This window comes from Ctenopharyngodon idella, chromosome 3, assembly GCF_019924925.1.
Source record: "Ctenopharyngodon idella isolate HZGC_01 chromosome 3, HZGC01, whole genome shotgun sequence".
Lineage (NCBI taxonomy): Eukaryota > Metazoa > Chordata > Actinopteri > Cypriniformes > Xenocyprididae > Ctenopharyngodon > Ctenopharyngodon idella.
In genome coordinates, this window is record NC_067222.1 from 24,522,759 (window position 1) to 24,541,881 (window position 19,123).

General features: G+C 36.4%; 1 protein-coding gene across 1 annotated transcript; it reads right to left on the bottom strand.

Moving 5' to 3' along the window:
• Positions 1 to 3,289: 3,289 nt before the first annotated feature.
• itgb3a (integrin beta 3a) lies at positions 3,290 to 17,121 on the bottom strand. Its single transcript, XM_051888539.1, has 15 exons — positions 16,887 to 17,121; positions 16,572 to 16,657; positions 16,251 to 16,455; positions 14,852 to 15,104; positions 14,581 to 14,743; positions 14,080 to 14,241; positions 11,517 to 11,612; positions 11,316 to 11,405; positions 10,813 to 10,947; positions 10,119 to 10,548; positions 6,535 to 6,757; positions 6,199 to 6,296; positions 5,685 to 5,804; positions 4,759 to 4,925; positions 3,290 to 4,170 (listed from the first exon to the last, which is right to left on the bottom strand). The coding sequence occupies exons 1-15, from the start codon at positions 16,945 to 16,947 to the stop codon at positions 4,105 to 4,107; spliced, it is 2,355 nt and encodes a 784-aa protein (XP_051744499.1). The 5' UTR covers positions 16,948 to 17,121; the 3' UTR covers positions 3,290 to 4,104.
• Positions 17,122 to 19,123: the final 2,002 nt, after the last annotated feature.

Consider the following 19,123-nt stretch of genomic DNA (forward strand, 5'->3'; position numbering starts at 1 on the left):
TAAATCATAAATTCAGATATTTATTCTTTGTTTGAAAAGTATTGATATTAAAAGTTAATTATTTATACCTGCTTGTATGCTTTTTATCATAGTGTGATTTTTGGGTAATTGTGTTGAATCGAACAGTGCATGAGGGTTAACAGTGACAGTGTAGGGATTTTCATTAAAATCTTTTAAGGCATCTTCATTTTATTATAATGTGAATTAGTGTAGTAATACATAAGTGACTTTCATATTTTATGTTCTAAAACTGGTCTGTTTTTCTTTCTCTATTTAAAGGCCTGTAGGATAATTGCAGGATAATCTGTTATCTGCCTGAAAAAGAGTTAAATAAAACAAACTAATTTAAAAAAAGAAGTGAAAGAACAGTTATTATTATGAATGTTAAAGGGTTAGTTCACCCAAAAATGAAATTTCTGTCATTAATTACTCACCCTCATGTCATTCCAAACCCGCAAGATTTTCGTTCATCTTCAGAACACAAATCTCCGACATATCACGACGCATACGTGTTGACACAAGAGCAGACTTTGTTGTGTGAACGTGCATCAGAGATTAATATTTTGTAAATAAAGTGGAAACACGGCATTCGCGTCGCTTCATAAAATTGACGTTAAACCACTGGAGTCACATGGATTACTTTAATGATGCCTTATCTTTCTGGGGCTTAAAAGTGGTAGTTGCGTAGGCTGTCTATGGAGGGACAGAAAGCTCTTGGATTTCATTAAAAAATATCTTAATTTGTGTTGTCTTACAGGTGTGGAACGACATAAGGGTGAGTAATTAATGACAGAATTTCATTTTTGTGTGAACTAACCCTTTAAATAAGAGCTTTAAATAAGGCCAACCGCTTTAGACCTAAAGTAAGCAATTACATAGCACTGCATTAAAAAATGATCATAATAATAACTGAATTCCACCTGTAGAACAAAGTCATAATAACTCAAATGTTTTGACAAATATAACCAGCTGAGATTTACAGCTGGGTGCAGGAACAGGTGTGATTTCTCGAAGAAACCAGCCTTGCTGTAATTTGGTGGTTTGAGTTTCACAAGATGTAATTTGGTTCATTTTTAAATCCTTTTTCCCACCGCCTGTTTGTACAAGTCACAGAGGAAGTGTGCACTATTGTTTCCTCATGCACGGTTACGCCCATCTTGAGGATCTACGGTATCTTACATCCTTTATGTTCACACAGAATATGAAGACTTTTTTCACATTTTCTGTGCTGATTTGTGTGAAAGTACAATCTGATGAATATTTCCTGCTAGTAAAATGCATTGTGCTTCACAGAAAATATTGTTTTAGCAATGCTGTAATATTAAATGCACAGTTCTCCCAAAAACGACTTTCTTCTGTGGAACACAAATGGATATTTTTAGGAGAATGTTCAAACAGCTGCTTTCCATAAAGTGAGATGTAATTCACACTTTGCAGCTCAAAACAGAACAAAAAAGCAAAGACTCAAGAGTTTTGTGTGAGGAATTTAAGTTTTTTATTTGCTCTAAAATTTTAGATAATAGACAAACAGGAATTATAGATGTCTACCATAATCACAAAAAATAGATAAACCGTCATTTGAAAAGTAGTTTAAAATACAACAAATGAATACAAACAGTGCAAATAAAGTGAAGCTGTATTGAAGTGAGGAAGTGAATAATAAAATTGTGACTAAAGCCATTTTATTGTCCAAACACAGTAGTGTCTTACAAAAGTACATTTCCTGTGAGTCATTTGCAGGTGTGTTTGTTTGTGTATGTGGATAAAACTGCATTTATTACCTCCTGTTTAAAGGATCAAAGGATTCTAAATGGCAAACTGTGTGTGTGTTACTTTAAGAGAGCATTTTACATACCTGTTTCATCATAAAAGGGATTTATTTGAAAACTATTTGTTGTAGACAGAGAACCGTAAATGGCAAACCAGTCCAGTTCTCTAAAATTATGTTGTGTCAGATGTGGTGTCTGGCCTCTGTTACACTCGTGATTTTGCCAATAAGACATATTCCTGGATCAATATATTTTGTTGGTCCTGGAACAAAATTCCTGTCCGAAAACTTATGCGCCTTCACGTGCTATCCGAAATTTGACAATTCCCTCTTCTGAAGTCGTGTTTATGAGCTCATCGCATTCAAGTTTTGAAATGGGAAGGCGTTCATGTGCAATTTTACATAGGAAACTCGTATTTACGATAATTCCAAGAGCATGTGAAGGCAGCATTAGTCCTACTAAACCTAAATCCTAACTTATTCCTAAAATCAGAAGGAAATGATAGGTGAATAACCCTGATGTAGAAGCACCTAAACCTGTCCCTCAAATATGATTGGTTGGTTGGAATGTAGTTCCAGGAATAAGGCTGATCCAGGAATATGTTGTACTTGGTGAATTCACCCTACAATGCATTAACACTGATGCAAACCGTACTTTAACCTGACCAAAAAACAACAAAAAAAAACAACAACAACAACAACATACTGAGCATCTTAAAATTTGGAACATACTGAAATTAATATTCAGAAGATGACAAAAAAAAAATGTTTACATACAAAGTGACACTGCACTTATTATTTTATTAGAGTGGACCTGTGTTAATTCCTCTACCAAAAGTGCTACCAAATCGAACTGCAAAAATAATGACTGTTTTCAGACTGGTTTTAGGGGCTGTTTACACGACACCATTTTCTTTTTATGCGTTTTGGCCTAGTGTTTCATCGTCATCTAATGGCCTGCCAGCAGAACACAGCGTTTTTAATCATTTTCACGGATTCATGTGAATGGGGATCGTTTTGACAATGTTGTCATCTTGTACGCGGAAAAATCAAAAGGAAAAACTTCTCCGTTTTAAGCATATCGTTGTTGTTTAAACGTACCCTCAGACACATTCCCAGTCTGCCCCTGATCAACCAAACAGACAGTAATGTCACCGACTATGTTTGGGATGCTTAGACAAATAGTGAATAGTTTTAATACAGTAAATAACCTGATATTGTTGTTTCTGTATAATAAAGGAATTACAAATAAGTCTTTTAACACCAGAAAAAGCTACACACCTTTAAAAATAAAACGACATCTTGAGAATGCATGCTTAAAAAATTAAGCGTTTGGGGGACTGAAAACAAATTTTTGAAAAAGGGATTGTTTTGACAACACTGTCGTCTGTACTCAAAAAACATAAAGGAAAAGCGTTTCCGTTTTTAGTGCATCGTTGTGGTGTAAACTTAAAGTCACACCAATCCCACAACAGCATTATAGCATTGTCATATATTGCATAATTAATAACAAAACAACTGTTTGTTTAGCATATATAACAATATTTATTATTAACAAAATAACACCATTGAGGTAACTGTGGTATAAGTGAAAAAAACGACTTTGGACCGTTGAATCATTAAAAATTGCAATTGAGGTTACACTGAACATGTTCACACTGTAACTATAATTGTCACTCCAGAGTGCTTAATCCTGTTTTATACACACAGAACCGTTCATATAAGATTAAAACATATTCTTATCACAATATTTACATTACAATGGAGGAAAAAGTCAGTCAAAACATTGTTTCATTGGCCAAGATAAACACTACTGTTCAAAAGTTTTGGGTCTGTAAGATTAGTCTCTTCTGCTCACCAAGGCTGCAATTGTTTGATCAAAAACACAGGAAAATAAATATATATATAGTAAAATATTATTATCATTTAAAATGACTGTTTCAGGATCATTACTTCAGTTTTCAGTGCCACATAATTCATTAGAAATCATTCTAATATGATGATTTGGTGCTCAAGAAAGGTCTTCTTATTATCAAATTTGAATTTTTTTTTTTTTTTTTTTAAACCATGATAAATTTTTTTATTCTATTCTTGATAAATAGAACGTTGCTAAAATGCATCCATGCTGAATTAAAAAAATATCATAATGACCACAAACTTCTGAATGGTACCATTTTAATAATCTAATAATAATAATAATAAACATGTTTTGGTAGATTCTGCAGTATCACCACAGTTCTAAATAGCCACAAGCCTAGGCGAAACCAGCGGTGACTGGCTGAGATGTGTTGTAGAGATGATCAGTAGTTGTTCTTGACAGAAGCAGTTGTGGTTTCTTAACTGCCACGATATGCTACATTTTGGAAGGTGCTGGTGGCTCCTTTGTAGAGCGGATTATTAGCCTTAAAGACAAGTGAGAGAGTTTCATAATGTTAATGCATGTTAATGCATTTTCCAATGGGACCATATTGTAAAGTTACCATCAAAATCATATTACACACCTATGATTCTACAGTCTTATAAAAAAGGTTCAATGGGGTTCTTCTATATGATAAATAACACAGTTTTAAAAGAGCTCTTTAAGCCAAAAAGGTTCTATATAAGGAGAAATGTCACATGGTCGCATAACTTTCATGTTTTACGGTTATTTAATTTTTTTTATACTGATACAGTATGTATATGAGCTGTTTAATTCATAAAAATTAAAGTTAAAAAAGAACAAAAGAAAAATTGATTTGTTAAAACTAAAGCCATTAAATGATCCCATGATGGGAACCTCTAAAAGGTTCTATATATGGAGCGCCTGACAGAACCCTATAGAACCTTTTCTTAGGCGAAGGTGTTATTTTGTCTGAGACTAAACATGGCTAGACTGGAGCATGCTGGAAGGTCTGAGAGGAAGTAACATTAGTGCAAGACGCTGATAACACTTAACAGGATATGATTGGTTTTGCACTATACAAAAAAAATAGTCTGAATGCGTGTCTCACCGCTTCCCACTTAGCCTTGGCTTTCTCTTCCTCAAACTTGGCAAATTCATGACGGTCGTGAATGGTGATCAGGAGCTTCCACACAAAAATCGCAGCCAAACCCAGCAGCAGGATCGCACCAGTGACCGATAGGACAACCACCAAGACATCAGGACCTTTCGGACAGTCTATGAAAATAAATCAGTAATGACAAGACTTATTCTTATTCTCTAATTGCATTTAATGTACATTCTTTACATTAAATGCAAAAGAAACAGAAAATCACATGATAATGCAACAAGAACAGACAAAACCCAACTGAAACTGAGGGGTATACATACAGAAGGCCAAATGAGGAACCAAACAAGACACAGGTGAGCATAATCAATAATGAGGGAAACCAAATCAGTAACTATGACAACAAAGGAAACACAGGAAACAAAGGGAACTGAAAATACTCAAAATAAGAGTCCTTAAAAAGAATCACAGAAACTGCGTCTGAAATCGCATACTGTCTGTGTAGGTACTACATTTGAATTTGAATAAATTGGCACGCAATACATTCGGCATGTTGTTACTGTCACGTGAACTACCAGCATCAGTTGCGTCGCTCAACTGCCATTTATAAATCCTCTCCCATGGCCTCATGGGATACTAAAGCATCCATCGAATGTGCACTTCAGAATCTCAGCAGAAGTAGTAGGTCATCCAGGGACTTTTCGCCTACTGTTTACTTTACGGACATACTACTCTTTTGGAGAACTGTTTTTCGCATACTAGTAGGGAAGTATTCGATTTCAGACTCAGTGACAGAATCTGTGACAGTAGGAGAGGTACAGCCAGTATTTACCCATCTCTCACAGAGGCACAGAGAGTTTATTAGCATGAGCAATGTTTGACAGCTACATGTCACATATTGTCTCTCTCTGCCCCTTTTCTCCTCTCACCTGGTTCTTTAACAAGATAGAGAAAGGATTTTCCACTGGCATCTTCATAATACTGGAAGTTCTGAACACAGTCATCCTCATCCTTGTAGCTGCAGTTCACTGCGTTCTTCTCATGAAAGACTGGAGAGAACAGATGATTAATAAATCAGCAAGAACAACAACTGAACAAAATATACTGCATGAAAAACTCAAGGTCAAGTCACGTATAGCCAAATAAGGCTGAGGTAAATAATGGCATTATTAACAGAAATCAAAATATTGCAGTTATATACTATAAAACTAGATTTAGATACTTTGTCTGTGTAAAATAGAAAACAGTTGTTTTAAATTTTAATAATATTTCACAATATTACTATATTTTTAATCAAATAAATGCAGCTTTGGTAAGTACAGTAGAAAAGACTTCTTTCAAAATCATTTTTAAAAAATCTTAGTATATACTTTAAAAGTGGATTTATATAGGCTACTGCAGTTGGGAAGAATGTATTGTGGATTGGTTGGAGGTAGAGATTACCCAGCTCATCCATCAGCACAATCTCATCTCTGCAGACGTGATTGCAGTTCTTCTCAAACAGATCCCCTCTCTTATAGTGTTTACACTCCACACACTCCCTGCAGATGCACACAGAAATCCACTTTAAACAGTTAAGTAAAGAGAAAAAAGCACACACAAACATTAAGCTACCTAAATAAAGATATACCATGGTCTATTGATTTTTACGTAAAAATATTCTAAACTTTCACCCTACCCTTTAAGTCACAATATATATATACTGGTTGAGATGTCACTCCAGATAAGTTTCATCATGTTCTGTGATTCTTCTAACATCTGAACGTTATCCTCACTCACTTTTTGATGGTGCAGGCATCTGGGCAGGTGGGACATTTCTCACAGGTCGATCCATAAGCTCCTGGCTGAGTGCACTCACAGACGCCACACATGCAGTGGCCACGCCCACTACAGAGCATTTCTCCACCCCCCATACAGGTCTCTGTGCGGGTCGAACAGTCACAGCTCTCGCCGGACCATCCAGAACTACAGTGACAAGACCCACAGTTGCACTCACCATTACCTAACAGAGCCAACAAAAAAGATTCATGGATTCATAGGAAAATAATCTCAGGACATTGCTGAAGGTGATTGTGAAGTTTTTCCTTAAAGGAACAATTCACCCAAAATGAAAATTCTGAAAATGAATATCAGCGATTATTTTTTCAATTATAGGAACACTCCACTTTTTTTGAAAATAGGCTCATTTACCAACTCCCCTAGAGTTAAACAGTTGAGTTTTACCGTTTTCGAATCCATTCAGCCAATCTCCGGGTCTGGCGGTACCACTTTTAGCATAGCTTAGCATAGTTCATTGAATCTGATTAGACCGTTAGCATCTCGTTAAAAAATGACCAAAGAGTTTTCAATATTTTTCCTATTTAAAACTTGACTCTTCTGTAGTTACATCGTGTACTAAGAGCGAAGGAAAATTAAAAGTTGCGATTTTCTAGGCCGATATGACTAGGAACTATACTGTCATTCCGGCGTAATAATCAAGGAACTTTGCTGCCGTACCATGGCTGCAGCAGGCACAATGATATTACGCAGCCTCTCTCACAAATGTCACAAAAGGCATGCTCCCTGTGCAAGCAGGGGGTCACAGACACTGAGTAATATCATTGCACCTGCTGCACCCATGGTACGGCAGCAAAGTTCCTTGATTATTACGCCGGAATGAGAGTGTAGTTCCTAACCATATCGGCCTAGAAAATCACAACTTTTAATTTTCCTTCGGTCTTAGTACACGATGTAACTACAGAAGAGTCAAGTTTTAAATAGGAAAAATATTGAAACTCTTTGGTCATTTTTTAACGAGATGCTAACGGTCTAATCAGATTCAATGAACTATGCTAAGCTATGCTAAAAGTGGTACCGCCAGATCCGGAGATCTGCTGAATGGATTCGAAAACGGTAAAACTCAACTGTTTAACTCTAGGGGAGCTGGAAAATGAGCCTATTTTCAAAAAAGTGGAGTGTTCCTTTAAACATAAAAGTAGAAATTCTGAAGAATCTACAAGCAGCTTTTGCGATTCACCAACTGTTCATAGTGACTACAGATGCAAAACTCCAAAAAAATTATAGACAAGTATCATAAACATAGTCTCTATGATTCTATACCATAAAAAAACCCTAACAACAGGTAGCAATATACAATTTTTTCTTTTGTAAATATCTTTACGAACAAGGACACTCTACTCTTTAGAATTCACCACAGTCCATGTTTACAGTGCAGTGTACAATTATTCCTGTTTTCCCCTTTTGAATGAAACTGAAAGACTAACACCTGTGTAGGTGTTCAGTTAAATCTAATTGTTTTGATAGTATTTGATTTTTTAGATTCAGAATATATTTCAATATGGCATTACTGTAGAAAGCAAATTTCTGTCTTATGAATTTTTGTATTATGTTTTGTATTATTTTTAACTTAAATTATTTTTAACTTAAATTATTTTTTAACAAGTTTAAAGGGTTAGTTTACGAATCTTTTGTTTCGAATCAGTGGTTCAGAGCACCTAAGTCACGTGATTTCAGTAAACGAGGCTTCGTTACGTCATAAGTGTTTCGAAATTTCAATAGTTCACGTGTCTTTGGCAGTTTGATACACGCTCTGAACCACTGATTCGAAACAACACATTCATAAAGCTTTGAAGCTTCATGAAGCAGTGCTTTGAAATCAGCCATCACTAGATATTGTTGAATGAAGTCGTTATTTTTGGCACACAAAAAGTATTCTCGTCGCTTTATAATATTAAGGTTGAACCACTGTAGTCACATGAACTGTTTTAAATATGTCTTTAGTAACTTTCTGGGCATCTGAAAGTGTTAATTATCTTGCTGTCAGTGGAGGCCTCACTGAGCAATCGGATTTTATCAAAAATATCTTAATTTGTGTTCTGAAGATGAACGAAGGTCTTACGGGTGTGGAATAACATGAGGGTGAGTAATTAATGACAGAAATTTCATTTTTGGGTGAACTAACCCTTTAACAGTTTTGAAAAGAGCATGTAAACGTGCAAATTGGCAAGTAGGTACATAGAGTTTTGGTGGTTTTTGTGTCTAACTAAAATTCATTTAATTTGAAAGATGTCATCATTAAATGTATTTTGTGCCAAAGCAATGATAAATGATCCACAGTTTATCCCTCATACTCTGCTGTTGTGCTCACTGTGTCAAGAGTTAAAAGGAAGTGACCTAAGTATTGAGAAATGTGTCCTAGCAATTGTAAAAAAAAAAACTAAAAAAAAACTGTTTGATCAATGTTGGAAACAGTTGTGCTGCTTAATATTTTTGTTGAAACTGTGACACTGTGATCCTTTGATGAATAGAAAGTTGAAAAGAACAGCATTTATTTGAAATAAAGTTTTCTGTAATATTATAAATGTCTCTACTGTCACTTTTGATTTTGATTTTTGATTCACTTTTGATTTTATTCACAATTCCATGCTGAATAAAAGTATTTCTTTAAAGAAAATCTTGACCCCAAACTTTTGAACAGTTAGTGCATGTAAATGAATATATTATAAATTAAACCACAGGAAGTGTGTGAATTCTGATTAAATAATTCTGACTATATACAACATGGTGTTACGTAATACCGACATAGTGTTATTGATGCAACAAAGCATTAAACTAAAACATTTATCCGCATTTTCACAGACAAGACTTATGCTAGTCCCAGATTAAATGCATGTTTGAGCTGTTTTAAATGAAAGCAACTTGCACTGGCATACCTTAAAATATGTCAGTGCTATTGTTTTGTATGTCTTTGGAAAGTCCCCATAAAACATGTGTGTGTGTGTGTGTGTGTGTGTGTGTGTGTGTGTGTGTGTGTGTGCGCGTGTCTACTGGCACGTATATATTTTCATTTATGCCCAGAGGCTATACTTGCTGACTCTTATTCTTCATGTAGTTCAAACACCCATATACCAACTCTAAGCTATTGAGCTATTGTCTAATCAAACTATTAAAAAAACTAAAAAGTGTTTACCTAACAATACCTATCACACATGCTACTCAAAGTATCATATTTCCGACCAATACATTATTTAATGCTTTTAACTCAATGTTTAACTGAAGAGAGAATATGATGTGAGCAACCTAAATCATGTGACAGGCTGCTGGCACTCTAAGCAGGTAATGTGCACAGACATGCAAAACTGAAGATCATCATTCCACAACATCTAACAAATCCAGCATATCTAAGTCAGGCTGAGTCGCCCTTCCTAATGTGGATCAAATTTTGACCTAATATGGTGAAACACTGTCTCTGCGATGAGGCAAGAGCGAAAAGCTGTGTAATCCTTTACAAACACGCAATGCTATATGTATTTATTTATTTTTTTCCAGATACAATGAGTCAAGGCCATTGTGTCCAACCTTACCTGAACACAGCTGTCCTTTGGAACGGAGGCAGCTGAAGTCGTCACATTCACAGTACGGCCCCCAAACCTTCCCAAAATCACTCGAGCGACAGGCACATTGGCCGCACACACAGTCTCCGCGTCCGCTACAGACCGGCGTCTCTGGGTTAGGGCTACAGCTGTCTTGTTGGCTGGGATTATATTCGCCCTCGGAGCACTCACATCGAGAGCCCAGTCGGCCCGGATCGCACAGGCACACGCCGCACTCCAGCGTTCCATTGCCGTGGTGACAGGATGGGCTAGCGGGCTCGGAGGACTGCTGACAGCCACATTCACAAGCAAAGTCCACAGTGACCTGAAGGCTGTCTTTAAAGCCCGTTGGCTTCAGAATGAAGGTCTGACTCTTCTCTTTGGGACAGCCGTGAAGTTTTGCCTCAATGTTGAATGAAACCTATGGGAGAGTAAGATAAAGAGCATATTCCTATAGCTTAAACTGTAGAGTGTGATGGGTTTGATTCCCAGAGAATGCATGAACTGCTAAAACATCTGGCTTGAATGCAATATCAGTCACTTTTGATAAAAGCATCTCTCAAATGTGAATATATTCCTTTATTACAGAAAGAATAGTGTTTAAATTGAACCTCACAGAGTGATTTTGACAGGTACACAAACCATATAGTTGCTAACTATCTAATTGAGTGCATCGGGTGCTGACCGTATCGCCGATTTTGAGTCCGCCGCAGGACCGGACACCTGCAATGACCTGTCCATCCAGGCATGTTGCGTTGACGAATAGAGATAACTCATCTGGCACACCCAACAGCTCCAGCTCAACCTTAGACCTGATCTTCTACAAAGACAAATAGCACATAGATCAAAGGTCAACCTCTCTGACTTCTCCCTTTATTTGAGTTTAAGTCCTACTGGCTTGTAATGGTAAAATACAAGACAGAGTTCAGAGTGGCATACCACCTACTACAACTGAAATTAAAGTATGTATACTTTATGCACATATACGATGAATTTTTGTAATACAATCAGAGAACACTGACTGTGGACACTATGTATTTGCAAAGCTAAAATCTGGTTAATTTGTTGAAACACTTAAATATATCAAAGAACACATAAAAAAATCAAAGCAAAACAGAACACAAAGTTCTCATAACTAACAAGTTCTCACAAATCGGAGGCTGTATTAATTCCTGCCAAAGTGATTACCGCATATGCATCCAGAATGAGTTGCACAACATTTCCAGAGTCTTCGGAGAGCATTCCAACCGCAGAGCCAGGAATCAGCTCGCTGTAATTCTGTGAGAATGCAGGAAACATAAAAAATTCCCATTAATGTGTTTGTAAATGTGCGCATGTTATGCACAAACGTGTTGTACGCATATGTTTGACAAAAATATAGAAACTCACTCGATATAGTGGAATTGTATTGCTGGTTACAGCAAAGATGAGGTTGATGTTATTCTCAGATATCTTGTCCGTGATCATGCCAAGTGAAGGATAGTCCTACAAATACACATAAAAACTAAATATAGTGTATATAGTTTCAAAGGTTTGCAGTCAGTAAGATATTTTTTATGTTTTTGAGGCTGCATTACTTGATCAAATATTTTAATATATTTTCAAATATTTTCAAATGTTTTCAAAGGAATTTTCAAATTGCTGTGATCAAAGCTGAATTTTCAGCATCATTACTCCAGTTTTCAGTGTCACATGATCCTTCAGAAATCACAATATGATGATTTGATACTCAAGAAACACTTCTTAATATTATCTTAATATCACTGTGCACTTTTAAAAAGTATCTCAAAAACCATTAGGCCTTTTCTTGACTCATTTTATTGTTGATTTTATCATCTCATTTCTACTATGTGATTTTTTGTCTGTATTCATTTTTCATTTTATAAGATATGTATATATCTTATTTCTATTCAGTGAATTATCTTATTTGTATATGTGAATGCATGTTTTCTTGTCTCTTTGTGTATTTCTATTCTGTAAAGGTACTTTGTAAACACTGTTTTTAAAGGTGCTATATAAACAAAGCTTTGCTTACTTAGTATTTATTATTATTATTATCAATGTTGAACAGTTGTGCTGCTTAATCGTTTCGTGGTTTCAGTTTTTTCTGATGAATAGAAAGCTCAAAAGAACAGCATTTATTTGAAATACATAACTTTTGCCTTTACTACTGGTCTTTACTGTCACTTTTGATCGATTTGATTCATCCTTGCTGATAAATTGATTAATCTGTTTCATTTTTGAAATGTTTATATATATATATATATATATATATATACATATACAGGTGCTGGTCATATAATTAGAATATCATCAAAATGTTGATTAATTTCACTAATTCCATTCAAAAAGTGAAACTTGTATATTATATTCATTCATTACACACAGACTGATATATTTCAAATGTTTATTTCTTTTAATTTTGATGATTATAACTGACAACTAAAGAAAATCCCAAATTCAGTATCTCAGAAAATTAGAATATTGTGAAAAGGTTCAATATTGAAGACACCTGGTGCCACACTCTAATCAGCTAATTAACTCAAAACACCTGCAAAGGCCTTTAAATGGTCTCTCAGTCTAGTTCTGTAGGCTACACAATCATGGGGAAGACTGCTGACTTGACAGTTGTCCAAAAGATGACCATTGACACCTTGCACAAGGAGGGCAAGACACAAGAGGTCATTGCAAAAGAGGCTGGCTGTTCACAGAGCTCTGTGTCCAAGCACATTAATAGAGAGGCGAAGGGAAGGAAAAGATGTGGTAGAAAAAAGTGTACAAGCAATAGGAATAACCACACCCTGGAGAGGATTGTGAAACAAAACCCATTCAAAAATGTGGGGGAGATTCACAAAGAGTGGACTGCAGCTGGAGTCAGTGCTTCAAGAACCACTACGCACAGACGTATGCAAGACATGGGTTTTAGCTGTCGCATTCCTTGTGTCAAGCCACTCTTGAACAACAGACAGCGTCAGAAGCGTCTCGCCTGGGCTAAAGACAAAAAGGACTGGACTGCTGCTGAGTGGTTCAAATTTATGTTCTCTGATGAAAGTCAATTTTGCATTTCCTTTGGAAATCACAGTCCCAGAGTCTGGAGGAAGAGAGGCACACAATCCACGTTGCTTGAGGTCCAGTGTAAAGTTTCCACAGTCAGTGATGGTTTGGGGTGCCATGTCATCTGCTGGTGTTGGTCCACTGTGTTTTCTGAGGTCCAAGGTAAACGCAGCCTGTATACCAGGAAGTTTTAGAGCACTTCATGCTTCCTGCTGCTGACCAACTTTATGGAGATGCAGATTTCATTTTCCAACAGGACTTGGCACCTGCACACAGTGCCAAAGCTACCAGTACCTGGTTTAAGGACCATGGTATCCCTGTTCTTAATTGGCCAGCAAACTCGCCTGACCTTAACCTCATAGAAAATCTATGGGGTACTGTGAAGAGGAAGATGCGATATGCCAGACCCAACAATGCAGAAGAGCTGAAGGCCACTATCAGAGCAACCTGGGCTCTTATAACACCTGAGCAGTGCCACAGACTGATCGACTCCATGCCACGCCGCATTGCTACAGTAATTCAGGCAAAAGGAGCCCCAACTAAGTATTGAGTGCTGTACATGCTCATACTTTTCGTGTTCATACTTTTCAGTTGGCCAAGATTTCTAAAAATCCTTTCTTTGTATTGGTCTTAAGTAATATTCTAATTTTCTGAGATACTGAATTTGGGATTTTCCTTAGTTGTCAGTTATAATCATCAAAATTAAAAGAAATAAACATTTGAAATATATCAGTCTGTGTGTAATGAATGAATATAATATACAAGTTTCACTTTTTGAATCGAATTAGTGAAAATCAACTTTCTGATGATATTCTAATTATATGACCAGCACCTGTATGTATGTATATATATATATATATATATATATATGTGTGTGTGTGTGTGTGTGTTGGCTGACCAGTATAGTGGACTTGTCATATTCATTGTTGTTATTGATGTAGCACTCTCCATCATGGGGCTGAACGATTCCGGCCAGCTTTGCATCCAAAGCCAAATGACTTCTGTCATCAGTTGTGAAGATCAGCAAATGAGATGCATCAGGCCTCCATCCAATCTTCTCCTGGTAGAAAGAGAAAGAAGGTCATACAGAATGGTAAAGAGAACAGATGAAATGGATTAGACACAAACTAAGAGAAAATTTGAGAGTAAGAGGATATCATCGAGTTGTTTAATTTGTAGACTGACCGCTAATGTTCCCTGATGCATAAGGTTTATGTTGTATGTCCTTTTTTCTTAACAAATAATCAAAATGTAGCTCAAAATGCTTTTCTTTAGGCTTTGGGACTACAAACAGAACAACTGTACTCAGATTTATTTTTAAATATTTTTTCCACTAGTGTCCTTATTGTGTAAATAATGAATATTGTCAGTTTTTCTTTGTGTGTGCATTTTGTGTCACCTTGCATACTACTGCTTGCATGATAGCATCAAATCCTCCCTCAGGAGAATCTCTGTTTCTGGACACTTTCTGTTTCTTCACTTCTTCTGTGAACCGCTCTACTTGCTCCGTTAGAGACAGTACATTACGGTAGCCGAATTGCGGTGGGCAGACTTCGTTAGACCTACACCAATCCAAACACAACAAGGAGACAGAAATCAATAAACTTAGCCACTTGATCCAAATGTCATTTGCTTCTCTATTGGCCAATGTGAAATGAACTTGAGCTTACTTATAGCAAGGATTCCTGATGATTTCTTCAGAGTTAATGTACATATAAGGTGAGAGCGGTTTGTCTACAAAAGCTCCGAATCCCATGCGCAGATTACTGGTGACGCGACGTAAGGCAGTGGCCAGATCATTGCCAAGTGCATAAAGCTTCTGCAGGTCGTCCTTCATGGTATTGGTCATGTCCATCAGGTAGTACAGGTCAACTGGGTAATCAGATACTTGCTTCACTTTGACTGTGAATTGCTTTGAATCATCTTAAAGAAATGGGAGGGAAGTAAAAGTTAGAACTATCTAAATTTAAAGACAAAGGCCCAGTTTCACAGACAGGGCTTAGATTAAGCCAGGATTAGGCCTTAGTTTGATTAGGACATTTAAGTATTTTTTTATAAACGTACTCTAGAAAAAAACATTACTGTTGTGCATCTTGAGACAAAACAATGGCACTGACTTATTTTAAGATATTTCAGTGCAAGTTGCTTTCAGTTAAAACAGCTCAAACATGCATTTTAGTCTGGGACTAGCTTAAGCCTTGTCTGTGAAACCAGGGGTAAGACTTCTGTTTCCTAATAGCAGGAAATTTCTTGAGCTAGTAAAAGGGTCTTGGTGTCCCTCAGGCCCCAAACAGATTGTGCTCTCAAAAAATCCATTAAATGGACATGGATTTTTTGAGAGCACTATGTGTTTGGGGCCCTTTTACTAGCTCAAGAAATATACTTAAAAGGTTAGTTCACCCAAAAATGAAAATTCTATCATTAATTACTCACCCTCATGTTGTTTCACACCCATAAGACCTTCGTTCATCTTTAGAACACAAATGAAGATATTTTTTCATAAAATCCGATGGCTCAGTGAGGCCTCTATTGAGAGCAAGATAATTAACACTTTCAATGCCCAGAAAGCTACTAAAGACATATTTAAAACAGTCCATGTGACTACAGTGGTTCAACCGAGAATACTTTTTGTGCACCAAAAAAAACAAAATAACGACTTTATTCAACAATATCTAGAAACAGGCGATTTCAAAATAGTGCTTCATGAAGCTTCAAAGCTTTACGAATCTTTTGTTTCGAATAAGTGGTTTGAATCGCGTATCAAACTAATTATCTTGCTCTCAATGGAGGCCTCACTGAACCATCGGATTTTATCAAAAATATCATAATTTGTGTTCTGAAGATGAACGAAGGTCTTATGGATGTGGAACGACATGAGGGTGAGTAATTAATGACAGAAATTTCATTTTTGGGTGAACTAACCCTTTAATGCCAAAAGAAAAGAAAAGATGGGGAATTTACCATAAACTATGCAATGAGAAATATGTAATTGGATTGCAGTGAGTTAATATATACAGGGAGTATGTATCTATAAACACACATTATGTTTGTTTTGTTGAAATAGCATACCTGGCCTGAGGGTTAGGTGGATTTTTTGGGGTTGGATCTGAGTGATATCGCTGGCTGAACCCCCTGCCTTGTCACTCAGAGGTACATCCTCTAGGGTCCTCATACTGCTAACTGGAAACTCAATAAACTTCACGCCACAACCAGACTGAATGAGATGGTCTTTGAGATCACACCGGGATATTCCTGACCCTCCCTTTCCAAAGATCTAACAGACACACACATACTGATAACAATCAGAGCGAGACATTTCAAACAGCCTTTGAGTGTCTACGCGGGTGTGTTTATTTATGCATGTGGATGAAATTGTGTTTATTACTGTACCTCTTGAGAGCACCAAGCACAGGTTGGATGGATCGACAGACATTCTTTACAGGTACTCACTCCTCTGGAAGTGCAAATGTTAGAGCCTGAAGAAACAATATCATTAATCTCATACACATACTGTTACATAGTTTCTTTTCTTTCTACTCTTTAGAATTTTTTCTTTCAAGTTCCATTTAACAGCCTCTCAGATGTGTTGAAACAAGTGAAAAAGTAATCAAATGCAGAAAGTAATTTAAAAAAATGTTTGCAGCACATACACATTCTTTGTGTCATTAACTAAACAAACAACAAATAACAAAAAGGCAAACTTACTTGCAGCTGAGGAAACTAGAAGTAAAACTGGTACCCAAACTTCCATCAAATTTAGTCCCATTTTAACAGAACCAAATTACTGAGGGCCTCCTGCTGTAGAAACTCTGTTTCCACTCTGATTCTCTGATGTACAAACTGGGAGTGGAAACTACATTCTGAGACATGTAAAGACAGATGACCTAATGTGCTTCAGCATTTCGCAAATGCAATCTGTTTCATCAAGACACAAGGAAATGTGCAACCACAGGAAATAAAAGACTCAGCATGTGAACACTCCCTTACAAAAAAATAAGTATACTTCAATTTCATTTTAGTAAGTATACTTAAGCAAAGTTCAAGTATATTTTTAAGTAAACTTTATGTAGTAAGTATACTAATATCAATGTACTAGAATTATACTTGTAAGTGTACTGTTTCAGTACTACTTGGGACTAAATTGGCCCACTTTTAGGGTACGTTTAAACTACAACGATATGCTTAAAGCGGAGAAATTTTTCCTTTGAGCTTTCCTGCGTACAGATGACACCATTGTCAAAACGATCTCCATTCATACGAAACCGTGAAAATGACTAAAAACGCTGTATTCTGCTGGCAGGCCATTAGATGGCGATGAAACACTATAGACTGAACATGTAATACGCATTACGCACGATGTCATCGTTTTCACAGATTCGCGTTTTTGTTGTTTACACGGAGACCAGTTTCAACTAAAAACGTAAAACTTTTGATGCATTTTGGCCGTTCATTTACATGACAACGGCGTTTTGGGAGACTGAAAACAGGTTTCAAAGTAAACCGTCTCCGTGTAAACAAAAACGCGAATCTGTGAAAACGATGACGTCGTGCACATGCGTAATGCGCATTACATGTTCAGTCTTTAGTGTTTCATCGCCATCTAATGTCCTGCCAGCAGAATACAGCATTTTTAGTCGTTTTCGTGGATCCATGTGAATGGGGATCATTTTTACAATGGTGTCGTCTGTACGCGGAAAACTCAAAGGAAAAACTTCTCCGTTTTAAGCATATCGTTGTCGTGTAAACGTACCCTTAGTGTATTATACTTTTAAGTATAGCCTACTTTAAGTGTAACAGTAGTAAACTTTGAATAAACAACTTTCGTAAGTTTTTCGTTTGTACTGCAACTAGCCTATAAATAAATTAAAAACCTACATTTTTAACAAAAAGCTTTGAAAATTGCATTTTTATCAAAGACTACATCCGGATCGGATTCAGAACGATGATCAAAACATAGATGAAGTAGATGCCGTCCATCAATACCCCCAAATGTTCACAGTCCTATAACTCATCCTGGGTCGACATTTCATTCAGTAACATTAGGCAGTTTTGATGCTGTTTAATGTTTGATGATTGTGTTATTTTACATTTGCGTAAGCAGTCTTCTATCACTTGTTTCTGCTTCTTCTTCGCCTGTGTTTTGATCCAGAAATTCTGTACTATTTCAGAAGAACCAGGGACCCAGTTCTCTTTACGTTCACACTGTCCCTGAAAGCGGTCTCAGATCCTTTTTTGGTCCACTTAAGTAGGAATGTGGTCTCAGACCTCTTTGTGTTCATACTGTTGCTTTTTGGATCAGTGTTTGATGGCTGACCTTATGGCCTTCAAAATTTGATCCCAATTAACTTACATTGTATGTGCCTCACTAACCAAGAAATTTGTTTGTAAAGATTATTATTATTATTATTTTGTAAAACGACATTGCTACAAATGCTCTTGAATGAGCTTAAGTTGTTTATCTTTTGCGCAAAAATATAAATGTAGCAATATTTATATCCGTATTCTTGCACTAGATCACACATCCATATTTGTAAATGACATTTATTTTGAATTGTTTTCCTTGAATAATGTTTTTATTATTATTATTATTATTATTATTATTATTATTGCAGAAGGCAACATCAGCATAGAAAAAACAAGGACAAATACATTAAAAGAAAGATGCAAATTAAATAAACTGCTTTAAATTTTCCATGAAGCCCAGGGGTGTCAAACATACGGCCCACGGGCCGAATACGGCCCACAAAGGTGTCCAATCCGGCCCGGGGAATGAATTGAACAACAATAATAATAATAAAAAAAAAAAGAGATGTATGGTACTAGCCATAAATCCGAACGGTTTTTAGTTTTATTTTGGCCAATCTCTTTTCTGGACTTTCAAGCAAACTGCTTTGCAATCATTTCCCAGACTGTCATTTGTGTGGAAATATTACGAAGTCTGT